Genomic DNA, 21,926 nt, shown 5'->3' with positions numbered 1-21,926 from the left:
TGCAGTCGTCTGCTTCTCTCTGCTGGTGCCGAGTTTCCCAGCCTCTCCCCACGTGTGGGCACCCTGGTGCCAGGAGCTGGTCTCAGCCCTGTTCCTGGTGGGCTGCCAGCCAATTTGACTCAGGTGAGAGTGGCTGGTGAGGACCTTGGAGGGCCCAGCGTTGAAGACCTGCAGGGCTGAGCCGCCTTGCCTGGATGTGAATCTGAGAGCCATGAGAGGGAATAATCTTGTTTGCAGCAGTTCCTTTGAGAGGGCCAGGGGTTTAAATTTGAATATGCTAGAGTTATAAGTGGGCCTGCAAGAAAAAAAAATGCCCCAATATGCAAAACAGTGATGGATTCGTTAACACCAGTTTGTTGAGTTACACGAGAACACTTTCAGGTTCAATGAGCTCATTCTGTCTCCTGCAGCAAGCTGTTTACAGACCAAAACATAGTCAACGTTTGCAAGCTTTGTGGTCATTTTACAGTTTTGCAGTGGAGGCCACCTCCCTGGAAGACTGAACAAGGCCCTCGAGGCTCCCAGCCCAACATGCCCAGAAGCTTCGTGCCCTTTCTCAGGAGCTGTGCCAGCGCCAACCTGGCAGAAGCAGTGGAACCTCAAGGGGGAACACGACTTGAAGGAAAGGGCCACGTGTGCAGGTGTGGACAGGGCAAAGGGAACCCCAGAGGACGCTCTGGGGGGCCACTGCTACCCCCAAGGGGCAAAGCAAAGGGGCTGTGACTGGACCCGGGCCACAGCTGTGGCTGTGGAGAGGACTCCAGCGGGGACGGAGGCCTGTAGGGAAGGCGCTGGAGGAGTGAATGCCCAGCCTCTCCCCTCCTGCCCTCCTCCAGATGCCTCTCCCTCCAGCTGAACCCAAGCCAAGGCAAGGGCGCCTGTTGGAGGGGAGAGGCCAGCCCTGGGGCTCAGCCAGGACGGAGGGGCAGGTGCAGGGTGGGTACGAATGAAGTGCGTCAGCACAGCATCCATCATGAGATAGATTCCAAGAGTGCCCTGTTCTCTGGGCTTCTGCTGCCTCGAATATGCACGGTGTCTGCCCTTTCAGAACTCTCTTACCAGCCTAGCACCTGAAACTCAAAGAGCTGCTGCAAACAAGGTTCTTTCCTCTTAAAATCAAACAGCACTGTGACCTATGGTCTCCTTTCGCTGTACCTGGGCACTGGCCAAGCCCGGTTGCTTGAGGTGATGACCCTAAATGTGTCACCCTCCCTGGGGACAGCTTGCTGCAGGAGATAGAATTAGCTCACTTCAGTGGAAACTCCAAGCCAGGAGCATGCAGTCAGTGAAGAGCGAGGCCCCACCTGCTTGTGGCTCCCAGACCTGCAGTCTAACTCCATGTTTGCCGCTGCGAAGAAGAGGGTGCTGGGTGAGGGGAGGAGGCAGAGACTGTCAGAGGGAGAGCGGGGCGCTGGTATCTCAGGTGAGGCCTGGGGCAAGGCTTACCTACTGTCACCGAGGCAAAGGGGGCCTGAAATGAGGCCAGGTGGCAAAGGGCTTGAATCTCACAAAAGGAGCTTCCTGAGCCCTTGTCCGCCCAGGGTGTGCCGTCCGGGAAGTGCAGGGTGGGAGGAAGGCGCCAGAAACAGGGTGAGAGGCCTCCGAGGGGGCAGAGGGGCACGAGGTGGCAGTGATGGGCTAACACCCAGAGCTGCCTTCAGGGCCTCCTGGCCTCCAGGGTGCGGTGCCCCAGGCATGGGGCGTGGGGAGACCTCAGGGAGGTGTGTGCAAACCTGAAGGCCTGTTGGTCAGCCTTGATCCTTCAGAGTTCTGACCCTGGGGCAGAGGCATCTCTGACAGGGCCACCTTGAAAGGTGCTTAGTCACTGGGCACCCTTGGGGTCCCACCCAGCCCGACCCCTCTGGCTGTGTGAGCCAGACCCATTGCTCCACTTGCCTGTGGAATGGAAAAAATAAAATTGATCTCATGCATGGTGAGGTCTAAAGGTGACCCTAGAGAAGCCCTTAGAATAAAGACTCAGCCCAGGTCTCCTGTTTCTCCCGTTCTCCCGGCCTGTCTGGGAAGTTGCTCCTTCTCCATCTGTGGGTCCCTGGGAGACTCCACCCCGGCTGGGCAGGCCCCTGGACAGTCCAGGGTAGCGGTCAACAGGTTGCCCCCACAATGTGGAGGGAGCCCCGAGAGCTCGATGCAGCTGCTCACCCCACCACGGGCACGCCTGCACCAAACCTTCAGGGGCCGGTGGGCCCGCCGCCGCAACGTCAGGTCTGGCTTAGGGCGGGGAGGTGGTTTGGAGCCAGCCAAACTTGACCTCTCTCGTGTTTAAATGTTCAGATGATTTCGGACTTGAAAGAATTGTAAAGCCAGTGGAATTCCGCCACCCCCTTCACCGCCTTCCCCCGCATGTTGCATCAGCACAGCTGGCGACCGGAACTAGAACGCTGGCGTTGGATGTGCAGACTGCAGTGGGTTTCGCTGGTGTTGCCTCCAGGGCCCCTTTTCCGTTCCAGGACGCCGCCGAGGGTCCCGCATGACTCACACTCACCATGTCTCCTTAACCCCCAGTCCTTAATGGTTTCTCAAACTTCCCTGGGCTCTCAGGGCCTTGCACATCCGAAGAGCACGAACAGTATTTCGTCGGACGCCCCCCAGTTCGGTTTGTCTGGCGTGCTCTCCTGATTGGTTAGATTGAGCACCGGGGTGCCTCATGGGGTGGGTCCCCTGACTTCCACGTGCAGGACACGCCTTCACTGCGCTGAGGTGTGTTAGGGTTCTCCAATGCCAAATTTCTCTATTTTCCTTTTGTAATTCAAAACTAGTTTGGGGGAGATACTTTGCGATTATGCAAATATCCATTTTCTCCTTAAACTTGTACCATTGATTTTTTGCTATCTCGGTGGATCTTGCCTGAGGCGATTATTACTGTGATTTTCTATTAGTGATTTCCTAGTTCTCTCATTCTGCCTCCCTCTGTTGACTGGAATTCTTCTGTAAGAATTGTCTCTTCTCCCCCATTGATTTATCAGGTCCTTTATTTGTATCACTGCGGATGCATGGATGTATACTCTATACTTTGAGTTAGTATCCAGTACTTATTGTTGTTTATTTTGCTGTCCAAGTCAAGCTAACTTTGGTCCCCCGGGCCCTTTCGGTTGGCTCCCCTGGGTCTTTGCGTGGCCTTTTGCTGGCTGAGCGCTCCTTCCTTCCGGCCGGTCCTACTGTGCGTCCCGACTCATCTTGCACTTTCCCTGCTGCAGCCCCGGCGTCGGTCACTGAGATGCGAACCGAAAGCACAAGCAGCCAGGCGTGAAATAGATTAATTTGAACTTTGTCAAAATTGGAAACTTTTTGCAGCCAAGGGTACACACCTAATGTGAGAAAATGTTTGAAAATTATTTATCTGATAAGGATTTAGCATCCAGAATATATAAGGAACACTTCCAACTCAACCACAAAAAGACAACCCAATTTAAAAATAGGCCAAGGGTCAGAATACGCACCTTTGCAGAGCACATACACGGTTGTCCAATAAGCACGCTGATAGGTGCTCGGCCTCATTTGTGATTAGAGAAATGCAAAGCAAAACCTCACCGAGATACCACCTCACATGCTCTAGGATGGCTAAAATACAAAGACAGACATGAGTAAGTGTTGATGAGGATGTGGAGAAATGGGAATGTTCACGCATTGCTGGTGGGAATGTAAAATGGCCCAGCCACTTTGGAAAAGAGTGTGGCAGTTCCTCAAAATGTTAAACATAGAGTTACCGTATGACCCAGCATTTTTCCTCGTAGGTATACACCCAAGACAAATGAAAACACATCCGCACAAAAACTTGCACACAAATGCTCACAGCATTATTCATAATAGCCAAAAAGTGGAAACAACACACATGTCTGTCAACAGAGAACAGATAAACCAAGTGCAGTACATCCCTACAGTGAGTTTATTCAGCCGCAGAAAAGAATGAAGTGCGGATTCGTGCTGCAGCGTGGATAAACCTCCAGACTGTTACGCTGGGTGAAAGAAACCAGACATGGAAGGTCACCTGTCGTGATTCCACGTATGGGACATGCCCAGAATAGATAACCTGTGGAGACAGAAGGCAGGTTGCTGGTTGCCAGGACACGAGGGGAAAGGGAAATGGGAGAAACTGCTCCATGGTGGAGATTTCCTTGCGAATGATGGAAACATTTTGGAACTGGGCAGAGGTGGGGGGTGCCCAACTTTAGGAATGAACAGAATGCCACTGAGTGCCTCCTTCAAATGATTCATTTTGTTCTGTAATTTTAACTTCAATATGTTATTTTTTTAAATTTTCCATCATGGTAATTGCCATGTTCCCACATGTGTACCAGTAAGACTGTGGAAAGAATGAGACTTACTAATATTAAGCCCAAACTGTCTTAGGAATCCTCATTAAATACCAACATGTGCATATTTTCATGTGTTCAGATAATTGCTAAGAAAAAAAATCAATTGGTGCAATTTATTATGTTGACAGAAAAAAGGGAGGAAAAGTACCAAGAACCATTTCAGGAACTGCACTGGACTCGGGGTGAGGGGAGGGCCAGGCAGGGGGGTGAATGAATCCTTTTTCATTTTTCATTGCAGTAAAAATCACATAACACGGAACTTGATGTCTCAGCTGTTTTCAAGTGTGCGGTTCAGCAGGGTTAACTGCGCTCACATGGTTTTGCAGTGGACCGCTAGGATGTTTCCACCGCAACGCTGCGACTCCGTCCCTACTAAACAGCAACCCTCTCCCTGCCCCGCCCCTGGTAACCACCATTCTGCTTTCCGTGTCTAGTTTGGGTACTTTAGATTTCTCACCCTTTTGTGACTGGCTTATTTCACTCAGCATAATGTCCTCAAGGTCCATCCGTGTTGTCACAAATGGCAGGACTTCCTTTTTTAGGCTGAATAATATTTCATTATATGTATATATACCATTGTTTCTATTTTCATTTGCCACTACCTATCATTTTCTTTTCTTCCAGCTTTATTGAAGAATGATTCGCAAGTAAAAAACTATGTGTATTTAAGGTGTACGACATGATGTTTTAATGTATGTATGCATTGTGAAGTGATTAGCATAATTAAGCTAATCAAACACATAAGACTCACCATTTTTTGGTGTGGTGAGAATACGCAGGAGCTGCTCTCCACAGGTCTCAGGCAGACAGTACAGTCCTGTTAGCTGCAGTCCCCACGCGACATAGTAGGTCCCCCAAGGGTTTGGGTGCCACTCGACTTAAAACTACAGGCCCTGCTGCTGTGGCTCAGTGGGTTGGGCACCAGCCTGCCAACTGAAAGGTCGCCAGTTCGATTCCGGTTCAGGGCATATGCCTGGGTTGTGGGCCAGGTCCCCGGTGGGGGGCAAATGAGAGGCAGCCACACATTGATGTTTCTCTCCCTCTTTCTCCCTGTCTTCCCCTCTCTCTAAATAAATAAATAAAACCTTTTTTGTTTTTTAAAAATATATTATTATTTTTAGACAGAGGGGAAGGGAAGGAGAATGAAAGGGAGAGAAACATCAATGTGTGGTTGTCTCTCACGTGGCCCCCACTGGGGACCTCGTCTGCAACCCAGGCATGTGTCCTGACTGGGAATCAAACTGGCGACCTTTCAGTTTGCAGGCTGGTGCCCAACCCACTGAGCCACACCAGCCAGTGCAATAAAATCTTTTAAAAAAAAAGTCACCTAGACTTCTGGCCAAGATGGAGGCGTAGTTGGAAACACTGCCTCCTTGCACAACCTAGTTTAAAGACAACAAAGTTTTAGTAACAAAAACAAAATCAAAACACAGAAAATTGAACTATATGGAAGTCCGACAATAACAAACTGTTCAGCCAGACCAGTAAGAGAGGCAGAGCCAGAGACTGGCGTAGTGGGGTTGCACAGAAAATCTCAGCCAGACTGACCCAGGGACCCAGGCTCGTGGGCAGTGATTGGCAGATCCCAGGCGTGGGGTTGCAACAGGCAGACCCAGTGAGGGTGTAAGGCAGCAGGTTGACCGTGATCACACATTTGCACGCAGATAAACCAGGCAAAGGAGTGAGCAGTGAGACAGACCACGCAGACCCCAGCAGCGGGAAGCAGCAGAGGGGACCGCCATTGACCGTCTTTGACCCCGTCCCCCCATACAACGTCACAACCCAGCGACTGGGTCGCCCAGCCCTGGTGAACACCTAAGTCTCCACCCCTCATACATAACAGGTGCAAAACAGACGAAACATTATGACTCAAGAACAGCTCAAAGCCCCAGAGCCTATAATTCTAAGTGACCAAGAAATAGCCAACTTTTCAGATGCACAGTTCAAAACACTGGTGNACACTGGTAATCAGGATGTTGACAGAAATGGTTGAGTATGGTCATAAAATAGAGGAAAAAATGAAGGCTATGAAAAGTGAAATAGAGGAAAATGCACAGGGAATCAACAGTGATGGGAGGGAAAACAGGAAGCAAATCAAAATCATCGACCAGAAGGGAGAAATAAACATTCAAACAAAACAGAATTAAGAAACAAGAATATAAAAAAAAAAAATGAGGATAGGCTTAGGAACTCCCAGGACAACTTTAAACCTTTAAACATTCCAATATTCAAATCATAGGGGCATCAGAAGGAGAACAGGAAGAGCAGCTAGTGGAAAACTTATTTGAACAAATAATAAAGGAGAACTTCCCCACTCCGGCAAAGGAAATAGACTTCCAGGAAGTCCAGGAAGCTCAGAGAGTCCCAAGAAGTTGGACCCAAGGAGGAACACAACAAGGCACATCATAATTACATTACACAAGATTATAGATAAAGGGAGAATCTGAAAAGCAGCAAGAGAAAAGGAAAGAGTTGCCTATAAATGAATTCCCATAGAACTATGAGCTGATTTCTCAAAAGACACATTACAGGCAAGAAGGGACTAAAAAGAAATATTCAAATATTCAAAAGAAATATTCAAAGTCATGAAAGTCAAGGACCTGCATCCAAGATTACTCTGTCCAGCAAAGCCATCATTTAAAATGGAAGGGCAAATAAAGTGCTTCACAGATAAGGTCAGGTTAAAGGAGTTCATCATCGTTGAGCCCTTATTATATGAAATGTTAAAGGGACTGATCTAAGAAACAGATCAAAACTACGAACAGTAAAATGACAACAAACTTACAGCTATCAACGTAAAAAGCAAAAACAAAAGCAAACTAAGCAAACAACTAGAACAGGAACAGAATCACAGAAATGGAGATCACATGGAGGGTTATCAGAAGGGAGGCTGGGAGAATGGAGGAAAAGGTACAGGGAATAAGAAGCACAAATGTTAGGGACAAAATAGACAGGGGGAAGTTAATAGTATAGGAAATGGAAAAGGCAAAGAATTTATATGTATTATGCATGGACGTGAACTAAGGGGCGGGGGGTAATGATGGTTGGAGGGGAGGTGGAGGGTGGAGGGGAATAAAGGGGGTAAAAAATAGGACCAATCTAATAACATAATCAATAAAATATATCTTAAAAAATAAATAGAAAAATATGAAACCCCCAAACCTCTCTCACGCATCCTCTGAAACTCTACTTGCTCTCACCTTTCTAGACGTGAACACTTCTGACATTTAACATCATAGATTGATTTTGACTATCTTTTTGCTTTATCTAAATGGAATCATAGTGTGTTCTCAGTTGTGTCTGATTTCTTTCACTCAATATTAACTTTGTGAAATTATTCATGTTATTGAATAGCTTTTTTTTGCTGTGTTTTCTGGTAAATTCTAATACTGAATTTCTAAAAAGTAAATATTCAAGTGTAACCATCACCCTGGAATCCTCTATTGTGCCCTCTATTAACCTAAAAGTAAAAGGCCAAAGTGAAAAAGCATTTTCAAAATATTTCTGAAGTACTTTTAAATCAAGTATTAATTGATTGAGAGTTTCATAACAACTTGTGCAATGAACATAGAATTATATATAGAATTTAGAGTTTCTAAATTTAGAATTGGGAGGTCATCTCCTAATTTTTCCCCAGGTAGTTATTTTTTGTTCTCAGAACAATGGTACAGTCAGTTCTGGGTCACAGTTTAAGACAACAACTTACTGAGCTTAATCAGAAGTCAAAAATTGAGGAGTGATATGTCCTCAGTGAAGCTATGAGGATAACCCTCCTACATCTCCCTAATCCCAATGTTCTCTCTAAAAGTAGAGGATTAACGATGACCTGTATTTTTACATTGATGATAAATTGATTTGTATTTCACTTTCTTCTCCTAGAGGGCTTAAATACAGAGTTTATAAAACCTGATTATACTCTATGTACTTTTTGATGGTCAGAGAAATCCTAGTGATACTATTACACTCATTTTTCCCACTGGTTGCACAGGGATTAACTAATAAAGAGGATTGTGAGGTGTCTTGCTGAAGAAATGCTTAATTGCTGGATGATTTAAGTGTTGGAAAAACCTGTTCTAATTATTGTGCTTTCATTAACCATCACTAGAAACAAAGTTTGGACTTGTTCATTTTACAATATTCATTTAAGAACTAGAAAAGGTGTTATCTCCTTGTTAACTTGACTGTGAGATAACAAAATTAATACACTTGGCACCTGAGTACTTGGTTATTATTTTCTAATTGCTGAAAAGAAGAAATTAATACAGACAAAAAGCAATGGCCCCCCATTATCTAAATATAAGATTCCCACATCCAGGTCTGAGGTTAAGTGTAGCCCCTGTGTGTGTGTGTGTGCCTGTGTGAGTGCATGCATGTGTGTCATTTCTTTTTTTACATGTAGAGACTTTCTGTAGAAAATATGTATGTCTGTGTCTGAGAGACCGATCAAAATGAACTATCTACCCATGATAAAACAGAAATCCTGACACAAAAGAACAGAAATGTGGTAAGAAAGAAAGTCAAAAGTTTTTCTAAAGGTATGAAACATATGTCTTGACCACTGCTACCAGACATTGTGAAGAAAGTGTCTAGGAGAGCCATCAGTGGTGACTCCAAAGGGGAAAAGCAGACCCTCTGACACAGCTGGCCAGATGGTGCCAGTAGGGAGTGTCCTGTCTGGCACAACTGACAGTGTCCTGAGTCCTTCTTGAATCACTGGGGGTGGGGAGGGGAGTGTGGGGGGGTGGAGGTGGGGGTGTGGGGGTGTGGGGGTGTGGGGGTGTGGGGGTGTGTTTGAGAGTTAATTTGATTTTAATCTATGGGGTCGGGTCACTTTTATCTTTTATACAGACAATGATCCTTTTACCATTGTTATGCTTTACATGGAGAAGGACGAACAAAAGCTTTAATCTTTTTCAGCCTTACAGTAGCAGTCACTCACGTTCTCTTCTCATCTAAATTCCAGTCATTCCACATACACATTAGCTACAAAGTCCTTTCACAAAGGCTTATCCATTTTATCCTTAAAGCCTGGGGCAAGACAGGTTTCACAATCCTGTTTTACAGAGGTGATGACAGTAGGAGGGGAACTGGGTGTGGCTAAATTATATCTAAAGAATCATGTAATGTAGGTATACAATCCAAACCCATTGCCTTCCACTTCCCAAATTTTATAAACACAGGAAGCTTGCAGTTGCTAGGAATGGGGAAAACACACTGGATTTGGAGTTGACATTTTTTCCCACTGCTTAGGGTGCTGGGGCTGATGAAAAGTGATCAGCCAAAACGCAGGCCACAGTGGAGTACAGGAAGGCAGGGATCTTCACCACTGGGTTTTCAGGACCCGAATGAGACACCCTGGGTTGCAATGTGAACCATTAGCTGTTGTCAGATAGGAAATTCCCTACCACTAATTCTCAAATACTAGCACAACTGGAAGGAAAAAAAAATAGCATTAAAAAAAGCATAGAAAATTTGATAATCCCTCTTTATTTGGATCTAGAAATGCAGCCCAGAATATAAACACTGAAGTGAAACTTGTTCTTTAGCACTAAGAATGACTCAACGCAAGACCAACTTTCTCCCCCCAGAACATGGGATCAGACAGTCCTGGGTTCAAATTCTGACACCACTACTGGTAAGTTCTGCAAACGTGGCCATGTGGCTTAACCTTTCTGTGCTTTGGTTGCTTGATGCGTACATTGAGGACAATTATAGAACTTATCTCATTGAGTGACAGAGTGATTAAAATGATATAGTATATATAACAAACCAATACCTGACTATTGTCATTATTAATATTTAATACATTTCTCACTCTATCAGATCTAAAGCCATTTTTCTACCTAATTATACTTACTGTCTAAGAGATTTATTTACCCCATAGTTCCTTGTTTTGTGAGCATGTTTTCTTTTCTTTTTTAAGATTTTATTTATTTATTTTTAGATACAGGGAAAAGAAGGGAGAAAGAGAGGGAAAGAAACATCAATATGTGGTTGCATCTCATGTGCCCCCTACTGGGGGCCCTGGCCTGCAACCCATGAGCCCTGACTGGGAATCAAACTGGTGCCCCTTTGGTTCTTGGCCAGTGCTCAGTCCACTGAACCATACCAATCAGGGATGTGAGCTGGTTTTCTTAATGAATATGGCTCATCTCCTCAAGTCACCGGCAATCTTTGAAGGATCTATTTTCTTGGGCCTTTCTAGAGTGCTCAGCACTCTGTCATGTACACAGTGGGTGTTTCGTAAGATATTTCTAGATTAATGTCACTTCGGTATCCACCTCTAACCTCATTCCCAGTTTCTCCTTGTTACTGAGAGCTTTAGAGTCAATGAAAAAGGCCCACAGCCTGGCTGGTGTAGCTCAGTGGATTGAGTGCGGGCCTGTGAACCAGACAATCGCGGTTCAATTCCCAGTCAGGGCACATACCTGGGTTGCAGGCCAGTTCCCGGCAGGGGCCAGTTCCCAGCAGGGGGTGCATGAAAAGCAACCATACATTGATATTTCTCTTCCTCTCTCCTTCCCTTCCCCTCTAAAGATAAATAAGTACATATTTTTAAAAAGGCCCACAGGTAGAAGGGAGTTGGGGTGCAGTCCACCAGTATTTCTGGAAAAAACATGAATTTATAAGTCAAATTGGCTTAGACTAGATATGTTTTACTCATTAGTTATATCCTTGAGCATAAGTGGAGAAAATAACTTCTACCTCATAGCGTTCTTATTAGGGTAAGTAATAAGGCATGTAGGATGGACTTAGCAAGTGTTAAATCTTTTTCTTCTTTCCTCTATATTTTGATGACATCAATGAAATGCAAAACAGTTATAAATTTTCCCTTCCACTAGAGGTGCCATTACTACGTTTGGACTATTACTAACACAATTACCTTTGCGACACCTAATCCGTGTTCGTACATATAAGCCAGATTGAACATGGCTTGTGCGTTGTGGTATTTGTGAGCTGCAATGCTGTAATGTGTGGCTGCTGTTTGATAGTCCTCCTTAGTCCCGTAGCCATAGTAATGGTAATCTCCAACTTTTATTCTAGCAAATGCATTGCCTGATAGAAATATTAGAAAGAGAAGAACTCAAATGACTCATATATATTTCCTAGTAACTCAACCTAATGAATACACTGTATTTTTTCAGACTATAAGTTGCACTCCGCCCCCCCCCCACACCCGCCCAAAATTTGGGAGGAATAATGGTTGTTAATGTTGCTGTTGAGTTCTATTTACATTTACATTGGTGAAATATTATGTTATTTATGTTATTAAATATTTTACCACATTTTTTTGCTTCAAAATTTCCCCCTATTTTTCTACTTTAAAACCTAGGTGCATCTTAGGTCCAAAGAATAGTGTGTGTGTGTGTGTGTGTGTGTGTGAAAATTTATACTCAGAATCTAAGAATCAGGATCAGATATAATTTTGGGAATACAAAACGTAACACTCACTGCTAGTTATCTTCTCTGTGGGGTAACTCTCATGTTATGGTATAAATGTTCTTAAAACATAAAAATATTGTGAATTTTACCTTCTAATTTTGTGTTTTGAAGGTAGGTATGTCAACAGTGGGGAAACTAGATCCCACCCCTCCCATTCTTATATTTCACTTATAATCTTTACTCCCCTGAATCCTGTGTTTCTCCTTTTCCTAGATCAATTGAATCAGTCATTCAAACATATGTGGTATTTTCCATGAAGAAAAACCCTTTCTTTATCCCTCAGTGTCTTCTAACTACTCCCATTTCCTATTCCTTTCATACTAACCATCTCCAAAGCCTCACCTCTGATAGACTCTTCAACCCACTCCAATCTAGCATCTGCCACCCTCTGCATGAAACTACTACTTTCAAGGTCATCAACAACCTCCATGCAGCCAAATCCATTGGCCATTTCCCTGTCCTTGGCCCACTGGATCTCTAAGCAGCACTGCAGTCATTGGATCTATCCAAGCACTTTTCTCTCTTGACATCAATGACAGTGCAGCTTCTTGATTTCCCTCCTGCCTCATAAACCTCCCTTTTCTAGTCCTTGCCTGACTTCTCTACCCAACTTCTAAATTTTGAAATATCAAAAGCTTGTTATTTGACTCATTTTTCCCCTTTCTTCTCTCCCTTCTTTTATCTCCTCCCCCACCCCCTTCTCTTTCCATTACTCTCCTGTATCTCAACTCTTTCTCTACATTATCTCATCTAGTTCTGTGGCTATCTTTATGTTTATTGTTACTGAATGTATACCTGTAGTTCTGTCTCTTCCCAAGCCCCAGACTCTTATAACTGTCTTATCGACTTCTCTACTTGAATCTAAATCATAAAACATTCAAAAGAGATTCTTAACACCCTGCTATCCTCTCCCCTAAACAAATTCAGTTTCCTCCCTATCTCAGAGCCAGTACCACTGATGTTCAGGGCATAAATCTAGGAAAATTATTTCTAATTCTTTTACCCAATTTCCATCACCAAATCTATCCACAAGTTGGTTCTACTTCTAAAACACACCCGTTTCTTGCACTCTCTTCCACATCTAGTCCATGCTTGGAATACTGTAATAGCCTCCAAATTATTCTTGTATCTTATCAACATTTTCTCTGCACAACAGCCAAGATGATCTTTAAAAATGTAAAATTTAATCATGTTATTCCCATGTTAAATCCTCTATGTGCTTTAGTTTGCACGTGCAATAATATCCAGACTCCTCACCTAACCTACAACTCATGCTTCATCTACCTTCTGCCTCCCTGACTAGCTTCATGTCATGTCACTTTCTTGATATGCTCCAGCCTTCATAACATTTCTTAATATTCCTTCAACACACCTAGCTTATTTTTGCCTTAAGATCTCTGCAGTAAGATTCTTCAAATCCCTCTGCCTGGCATGTTTGGTATTTCTCTGACTCTTCATGTGGCTAGTTTCTCATAATTCAGGCCTCACCACAAATGTCATTTCCCTCCCAGACACCGTCTCTCAGGGATCTGCTCAGCCCTCATCACAGTAGTTATCTATCTCATCTCCATATTTTATTTCCTTCACAGCACACATGACAGTTACTTTATGTGTCCACTACTTTAGTTTCTCTCTTTCTCATGAGGGCGAGAACTTGTAAGCTCTGGGTCACTAGCATAGTCCTAGAACTAGAATGGTACTTGATAAATATTTGTGAAATGAATGGATAGACATGGTAGGAAAATTTTAGAAAATGCTTTCCCCAGATCTTAAGTATTTTAGAATCTTACTTTCCAACACGCATGGATAAATTCAAGAGTAGAAAAATTCATATGACCTTTTATAATATAAGACTTCTGGATTTTTTGAAGATCTCTTAGGGATGACCTCTAATGGTTTCTTTGGGGTACATGGTTCCATCCACTAGGACAATGCTGATTGGAAAGATGAGGGAATGCTCATCTAGGACATTCATCTCAGCTGCGGCCAGTCCCTCTAGCACAGTCTAGGCTTGCTTGCAAAAGGAGGAACTCCCCTGTGTGGTATGATTTGAGGTATATCATGAAGTGCTATAGGGTTTCTTCCAAATTCCATTTGGTCTAGTGCAATGCCTAAAATCTTTTGGAATTGATTATTTTGGGCACTGAAGTTCTTTTAATCTTCTAGAATCCTCTATTAAAATGTAGTACCATGAGCCATCTTTAGCTCTTTCTGAGCATAAAATCCTTAAGCTGCCAAGACATTAGTTATCAAGGTTTGCTTTGCCAGGTAGGTGCTTCAGATGTACAGGTAGCTGGCAGTATGGTCTTATGGAAATGATGCCCAGGAGAGGGGTCTGCAGGGACCTGGAGAGGCAAGAAGCCCTGGGAGCCCTGAGGAGAAACCCACTCTATCTCTAATTTTGCCCAAAGGTACCTTCTTTTGACCCTAAGATTTCTTCTGTGCCATAAACACAAAAGGACAGGCCTTCTGTACGTTTTTGAGCTGTATAAACCGTGAGCAGAACCCCTGAAGTCTCTGAGAATGGAAAGCAGTGAACAAGTAGCGTCTCCGGAGGATTCAGCTCCACCCTAATTAGGGAACTAACTGGGGGCATGTGGGGGTCCTGACAGGCTCCCAGGAGTCACTTGACAGTGATAGGGATTTCCCCTTCATTATAAAGTCACAGGATGGTGACTGACTCCTGATGGTTCAGCACCCTCCTCACATACAGTAACTGCTGAAAGAAACGCCACCAGTGACTGATTAGAACTTTCATTACTAGGTTTTCTAACCTCAAGTGAGCTACATCTTTGGGGACATTCATGGTTGACCTCTCTTGTGACATGTAATTATCTTTAGTGGGCCTGACATTATTGTATTGGTGAATTCTGTCTAATATTAATGTCCCCTCATTATCGACGGGTCTTTTCCTTGGTGAAATTTCCGCACCATTTCCTGGCTTGGAATAAACTAGTATTTGCTGCAGTTTGGCTAATTTTCCATACCTGAGAGGTTGCCAGTGTCATTTCTCATGCCAAACAAGGCCTTTATTGCATTTAGAAAGCATAGACTTTTTTTTTTTAAGGGAATTCTTCACTAAAATTGCATGGATGGCTTACTGCTGTGTCACCAGCTTAACTGGGTGAGAAGGCACCACTGTGACTTGTTCCTCTGCCTCATATTAGCATCAGCTGAGAATCATTTTTTATCCCACTCACTTCTTGTAGAAAGGATGATTTGGCCTCAGCATGGGACAATTTTAAGAAACTTAACTGGAAGTAAAATTACTCTCTTACTGCAGGAGAGTTCCTCACATATAAAAATGCCAACTGTGACAGTTTTGCAGTGTCTCTCTGCTCTTAGTAATATAATTTTAGGGAAGGAATGGAACAAGACATAGTGATGCAAAATGTCCCTACTAATGCTATCTTAACATTCCTTGTCACATGTGATCCCTTCATGTGGGGCATGAGGACTCCAGGAAAGAAAAGAGGATCTGGCCAGTTAACTCTTTTTTTTTTTTTTGATGGTAACATGCTAATGGTTATAGTCAAGATCTAAAGTTTGTAGTAAGCATCAATGTGCTATTTTAAAAGAGAAATCAAATTAAGTGTTAGATCCATGTATATTTTTACTTATAAACTCATTAATACGTAGACCAATCTCTAGTTAAATTCAGAAAAAGTTTAGCAAATGACTGAAGCCAGACCAAGAAAATTGGTTTCTTGAATAAAACTGTCATGTTTCAAACAACTGTTCTGGTGCCATAGAGACAGAGCCACGGAAAAATTCATATGGTTTGCTAAAGTGAGGACCTTGAGAATACCAAAGAAAAGAAATGACATGTAACTGAAGGCTAACCCTAACATCAGTACAATGTGAAATACCACCTACTTGATATTCTGCAACTCTCTGCCTGTGTGCCCAAGAGCTCAGCAGAAGCAAATGAGATGAATAATAGTGGGTAGGGAACAGGTAATTTATCTAGGTTCTATACCTTGAATGGCAGCCCGATTCCACAGGAGAAGTGCCATAGGATACATCTTCTCTTTTTCAATAATTTTAGCCTTTTCTAAAATAAAGGAGACATTCCATTAGGAAGACTTAAAATGCCCCTGTAGTAAAATCACACATGAATATGTATGATTAGGGAATTTTAATTTATCTTACTAGATTCCAAAATGAATGCTGAATTGCTTTGAGCTACTTCATAGCCCATTTCTGCAAGTAGTGCATACTGAGCGAGAGAAGAATCTATATCACCATCCTTATAGGCAAAGTATGCTGTCAGGAATTTCTCAGCCCAATGGCCTAGTTCACAGACACCTTTATAGAGCTGTATATGGGAAGAGAAATCAAATAGATTAGTTAGCCAATATACTTCATTCCAGGTAAAAGATAAATGACATCGTTCCTCAGCTCCTGCTGGCCAGTCAGACAAGGATTTCTGGTCTATAGCATGGCTTTTGCAAATGATTTAGAGTTAAGAATTAATACCTTTCATAGAGACAAAGATTATAAGTGGTCTTTTTGTCTTGAGCTGAAACTTCCTGAGGCTTATTTTATGTTTTATAATAAACTTTCCTGAGTTGGAGGCTATTTGGCAGGACGAGACTCTATCGACCTCTGTTTTTAAATGAAGGGCCTTCCTGGGCACTGCTTCTCTGATAGGGGGAGTTATAAGGTTGAAGCTGATGTGGAAAGGAGAGAATGAAGGGAAGACATTGCCTGGGGTGTAGGTGATATAACCATGATGGAGCTGTGTGGAGTTCTATGGGGACAAACGTCAACTTAGCTGAATAGCCCTTATGTAACCAAAGAGGTTAGCCATACATAATTCATTAGAAGTTGGCAAAGGAGCGAATCTAAAGATAGATTATTATCTGGCAGCGTTTGAAATGAGTTTCAGACAGGCCAGATAGCAACATGGAGGCATTTATATTGGTGCAGTGGAAGCATTTAATAAATCAAAGAAAGGCATTAAGATTCTAAAAGCATTCTTTTGAAGAGTACATTCCTGGCTCAGGCTGGCATAATTCACTTTCTAAGTTGTCAACCAAATCATAAAATACCTAAAGATCCTGCTTTGGGGGAAGAAGCAAACTACATTTTCTTTCTTCCCTTCCTTCCTTTCAAGCCTTTCATTTCCTAAGTTGCATTGCCCAATCCCACTAGAAGCGCCAAATTGCCCTGGTGATTGGGTTGAAGACTGAAACAGAGCTCCTTAACTGAATTCTGAGAGAGCTCTGAACTGATGAAAAGCCAAACGCAAGAGCAGAGGGATCATTTCTCTTCCTCCATTCCCCAGTCTGAGTTACATCAGTGCTTTTCTCCCCTGACAACTGTCAGGGTACACATTGTGTCAACTGGAAGAAAAGACGTGATATCTATAAAATCAAAGGCACCACCAATTTCAGGGCAGTATCACTCCTTCTGTATGATAAATTAAAAGTACTTTAAAAACATCTCATCATTTACCTCCACAGCAGTTCTGCATGATCTCAACACTCCTGTTCCTGTTGCGTACATCTCAGCCAGGTAATAAATGGCGAGGGGCTGCCCACTCTGAGATGCTGAGTAAAAGTATCTGAAGGCAAGTTTATAGTCCTTCCATACTCCAGAGCCAGCTGAAAATTTAAATCATTTTGAGTCACCCCAATTTCTTTTTTTCATGTTATAATCTTTGTATATAATGGTCATAGTGATGCCTGCTATTTTAAATGGATGGGAAAAGCCAACCAGAAATTAAGCTTTTCTAAGGCTACTGTTTTGAGGGTGGGAGGTTGAATTTGATTATAAGTAAGATTATGAAAACTTTCATTTATGAAAATATTCAGAAAAGTGAAGCACTGCTTAATCTCATGAAAATATCTTCTCAATATAGTATAATAAAAGTTAATAATACGTAGGAGAGCAAATGGTGGTCTCTGAAGACCAAAAGCTTCACCATGATGTGTCCCTCCATTCTTGTCATACTTTTATACCAGAAAGCAGTATAGCTCCTCCCAGCCATAACTATGGAATTTGCAGCAGGCAGATTCCAGCTCCTGGAGGCTCTGCTGGTACTCAACTCAGGCTTGGAGCTGGGGGCAGCGAATTAACACACACTCAGCAGCTGGGACTCTGGTCCTGGCTCTTCTTTGTGAGTTGGGCACCTCCAGGCACTTCATTTGTAAAGGGAGGGGCTTTCAGTAGTTGGTCCTTAAATTCCCCTCCAGTACCAGTGTTTCATAGCATTTAGAAGCATGCCATGTAGTGAATATGAACAAATGCTGTAGGGGCAGATTGCTTGGATTTGAATCCCAAGCAATCTTGGCCAAGAAGTTTAACCACAGTACAGCTCAGTTTGCTCACCTATAAACTGGGAAATCCCCTAGACAGTTTGAGATAACTAAATGAGTTAATACATATAAAGACTAATAAGCATTAGCTATTACTATTACTCTTACTCTAGAAACTTAAAAGAGTCTGATAGATCCTGAGCCTGTGATTTGGAATAAACTAGAGAAATAAGGCCATCCTAGGTAACTCCCCAAGACAGTACAGAACAAGTCCTCCCTTGGGCTACTGTGGAAAATGCCAGCTGACTTTTGGCCACCTCTGACCTCTTGGGTGATGCAGCCTGTTACGCTAGCCCAGCCTCTAACAGGAAGGACTTAGTTCAGTGACTCAAGTATGTTCAGATCTCCTGGTACTTGCCTTGACCATGCCCCATATCAGTCCCCACAGAAATTATTACAAATCTTCATGGCTTTCTAAGACTTCCTACACCAATCACTCTACCTTTGCTCTTGCAAGCAATTTTTTAACTGCTAGCTCACTGGGGAAATCTTCACCTGCCTCTTTCCCTTGTCCCTCAGATATACACATGTATCATCCTTTCCTCCCTGCCTTCATCTCTGAGTATGAGAAATCCCTCCTCTATATCAAGCCACCCAGCTTTTTCCAGAACCCCTTTTCATCAACTATTTCATCTTTTCCATGATTCATTAACCACCTTCATTGATTGGTTTTCTTTCCTCTGTAAAAAATTATACTCACATCTCTCAACACCCTAAAATCAACTCCTTCTTGGTTCTTGGTCCCCATCATGCTACCATTACATCTTTCTCCTTCCATTTAAATGTGCAGCACTTCCAAAAGTAATTTTTACTCACCTACTTCCTCACTTTCCACTCACATTTCAACATGCTGTATCTGGCTTCTACATCAACCACTCCAATGACCTCAGTAACATCCTCAATATTGACAAGCCCATGGATACTCAACCTTCCTTCTTTCTTCCCTTCCTTCCTTTGAAAATTGAGAACCAGGGGTGCTCATTCATTTACTCTTTCTTGAAAGTTCTATATTTGAGTTCCTTAAGATCACTTTCCCCCTATTCTTTGATCATATGTCTTTTTGGTTTTCTTTTGGTCTCTGCCCATCTTTTTAATATAACACCAAAGATCACCAGATTTCTAATCATGGCCCTCTGTTTCTCTTTCTCACACTCTCCTTTCCCTTGGGAACCTCAGCTGTTCTTAACAAACACCTGCGAGTTTGACGTTTCTTTTAGTTTCATAACTTGTTTCTGGGTATGTATATTGGATATCACAAGGTACCTCAAACTTAACCTTTTCAAAAGTGCATTTCCTGATTCTGTACCTCCTCTCTTAATTGGTGTTCTTTCCTTCCATCTTCTTTACATTCTTTTTCAAATTGCTATCTGAGTGTTCTGTCTAAACCACACACCAGTCCCTTGATTTTTGTTAAAAAAGAGTAGATTTAAAAATCATATTCATAGCACTTACTGTAGTACATGAAGCCTAACTGAAACTGTGCATTGGGCCATCCTTTCTCTGCAGCTTTCTGAAAGTATTTAAGTGCTTCGGCATAATTCTGCAAGATAATTACACTATATTACTCAGAGGTGTATGTATAACTCCATGGTACAATTGTCTTCCATTTTAAAAAAGAGTATAGATAGTACTCTATGTGATCTAGGCTAATTAAAATAGTACTAGAAGTATTATACATTTTATTTATTGGATTATACTAAGAAATAATTATCTCATTTTTGATATAAACTGTGTCTTTTCTTACACTGACAGTAAGTTTTGTCAGATACTGGGAAAGGTCACTCAAAGACAGAGGTTATGCTAAGAAGATAAATTATCAAAAAAATTCTCAGGGTTAGACGATTTCTAAAGTTACCATTACATTAGATTATTATTCCTTTTTTTTTTTTTTTTTTTTAATATATTTTATTGATTATACCATTACAGTTGTTCTATTCCCCCCTTCAATCCCTTCCACCCGCACCCTCCCTCCCCCACCATTCTGCCCCCCTTAGTTTATAACCACGTGTCTCAAGTTCTTTGGATTCTATATTTCCCCCACTATTCTCACCCTCCCNAGATAAATTATCAAAAAATTCTCAGGGTTAGACTATTTCTAAAGTTACCATTACATTAGATTATTATTCCTTAGGTAATGATTAGGGTTGCTATTCTTGTCTCAAGGTTATTCTATGTCTCTTTGGCAAATATTTCGTTAGATCATTTTATTCTCTATTATGTTTAAAAGATAAAGAAATTATTTAACTTACCACAGGAACTCCTTTTCCATAAAAATAAAGAAGGCCAAGCCCATGAAGACCGATTGCATTGCCCTAGAAGAGTTTTAAAAGTCCAAGTAAAGTTCAAGAAGAATTAATGGTAAGGACAATTACTGAAAAAATCATTCAAACTACTTGACATTACACAGTAGGTAATTAATCAAGGCAGTTTAATAAGGCAGTTGGCAAGTTATTCTGACCCTGTCTAGTTTCTCTTTCATACCTTCATAACTTTTTAAAAAGATTTTTAAAAGATTGTATGTATGTATGTATGTATTTGTAGAAGGAGGGGAAGGAAGGGAGAATGAGAGGGAGAGGAACATTAACATGTGGTTGCCTCTTGTGTGCCCCATACTGGGGACATGGCCTCAACCCAGGCATGTTCCCTGAGTGGAAATCCAACTGGTGACCCTTTGGGTTGCACGTAGGGTGCTGAATCCACTGAACCACAACAGCCAGGCTCATAACTCCTTCTGACTGAAAAAAGGTAAGTTAAAGTCAAATCTTTCCTCCATTCTTTCATTCAGCTTCTATTTAGTGCTTGCTTTGTGTGTGAGTCCATAAAAGGCATAGGGCAGATTTAGGAGGTAAAAGTTAGAAGATGATTACAGTAATTCTTGTCTAGTAGGCTGACTCACTAGGTAGGCCCTCTTAAAGTGATCATGTCAAATGTGGTAATCCCTATAGTAGAAATGGATCGAGTGCATTGTGGGTACCTAGAAGAGGGACACTCAAAGACCTGGATGAGACTAGAGTCTGCAGGGATTGAGTAGTCAGAAATAGTTATATTTGACCTAGATTTTGAAGGGTATATAGGAGTTTTCCAGAAGGGAGAAGTCTATGCAGACACTTGTTACCTGCTTTGATCAAAGAAGATTACCACAAATGCCCAATAACATTTTAGGGAACTTCCAGCCAAGATGGAGGTGTAGGTGGAAACACTGTCCCTCCTTGCACAACCAAGTTTAAAGACAACAAAGTTTTAGTAACAAAAAGGCCACCAAAACATAGAAAATTGAACTGTATGGAAGTCCAATAACAGTGAACCATTCATCCAGACCAATAAGAGGGGTGGAGTCAGTGGCTGGTGGACAAGTGGGGTTGCGCAGGAAAAAGTGGTGGCTGCTGGACTTCCCAGGCATGCAGGAGGTGGTTGGCAGATCCCAGGTAGTGGTGGGGGCAACAGGCAGACCCAGTAGGGGCACAAGGTGGCTGGCTGACTGTGGTCACACATCACACTTAGATAAACCAGGTGAAGGAGCAAGCAGTGAGACAGATGGCACAGGCTGGGCTAGGCTGAGCTGGGCTAGGGCCCCAGCGATGAGAATTAAAGCCTAAAAGCACTAACTGGAAAAACTTTTTGGGTCAAGGAGGCAGGAGAAACTCCCAGGCTCACAGAGAGTTTGTTGGGGAGACCCACAGGGTCCTGGAAGGTGCACAGACCCACACACCCAGGAGCCAGCACCAGGGGGGGCCGGTTTGCTTGTGGAAAGCAGCAGAGGGGACCAAAATCCGAGAGAGAGAGGAACAAATGCCATTGTCCCTCTCTGACCCCGCCCCCACATACA

General features: G+C 42.8%; 1 protein-coding gene across 1 annotated transcript in view; it reads right to left on the bottom strand.

The window, feature by feature from the left end:
• Positions 1–11,187: 11,187 nt before the first annotated feature.
• Positions 11,188–21,926, bottom strand: part of SEL1L2 (SEL1L2 adaptor subunit of SYVN1 ubiquitin ligase) — a 95,600-nt gene continuing 84,861 nt past the window's right edge. The window contains exons 11-16 of the mRNA XM_037054715.1: positions 20,350–20,412; positions 19,553–19,640; positions 17,238–17,386; positions 15,930–16,095; positions 15,757–15,831; positions 11,188–11,390 (exon numbers count right to left, since the gene is read on the bottom strand). Of these exons, the coding sequence (XP_036910610.1) occupies positions 11,188–11,390; positions 15,757–15,831; positions 15,930–16,095; positions 17,238–17,386; positions 19,553–19,640; positions 20,350–20,412 (744 nt within the window). The remainder of the gene's footprint in view (positions 11,391–15,756; positions 15,832–15,929; positions 16,096–17,237; positions 17,387–19,552; positions 19,641–20,349; positions 20,413–21,926) is intronic.

Source organism: Sturnira hondurensis, unplaced genomic scaffold, assembly GCF_014824575.4.
Source record: "Sturnira hondurensis isolate 20B ecotype Veracruz unplaced genomic scaffold, ASM1482457v3 Scaffold0008380, whole genome shotgun sequence".
Classification (NCBI taxonomy): Eukaryota; Metazoa; Chordata; class Mammalia; order Chiroptera; family Phyllostomidae; genus Sturnira; species Sturnira hondurensis.
The sequence above is the reverse complement of the archived record's forward strand: the minus strand, read 5'-3'. Positions and strand labels throughout refer to the sequence as shown.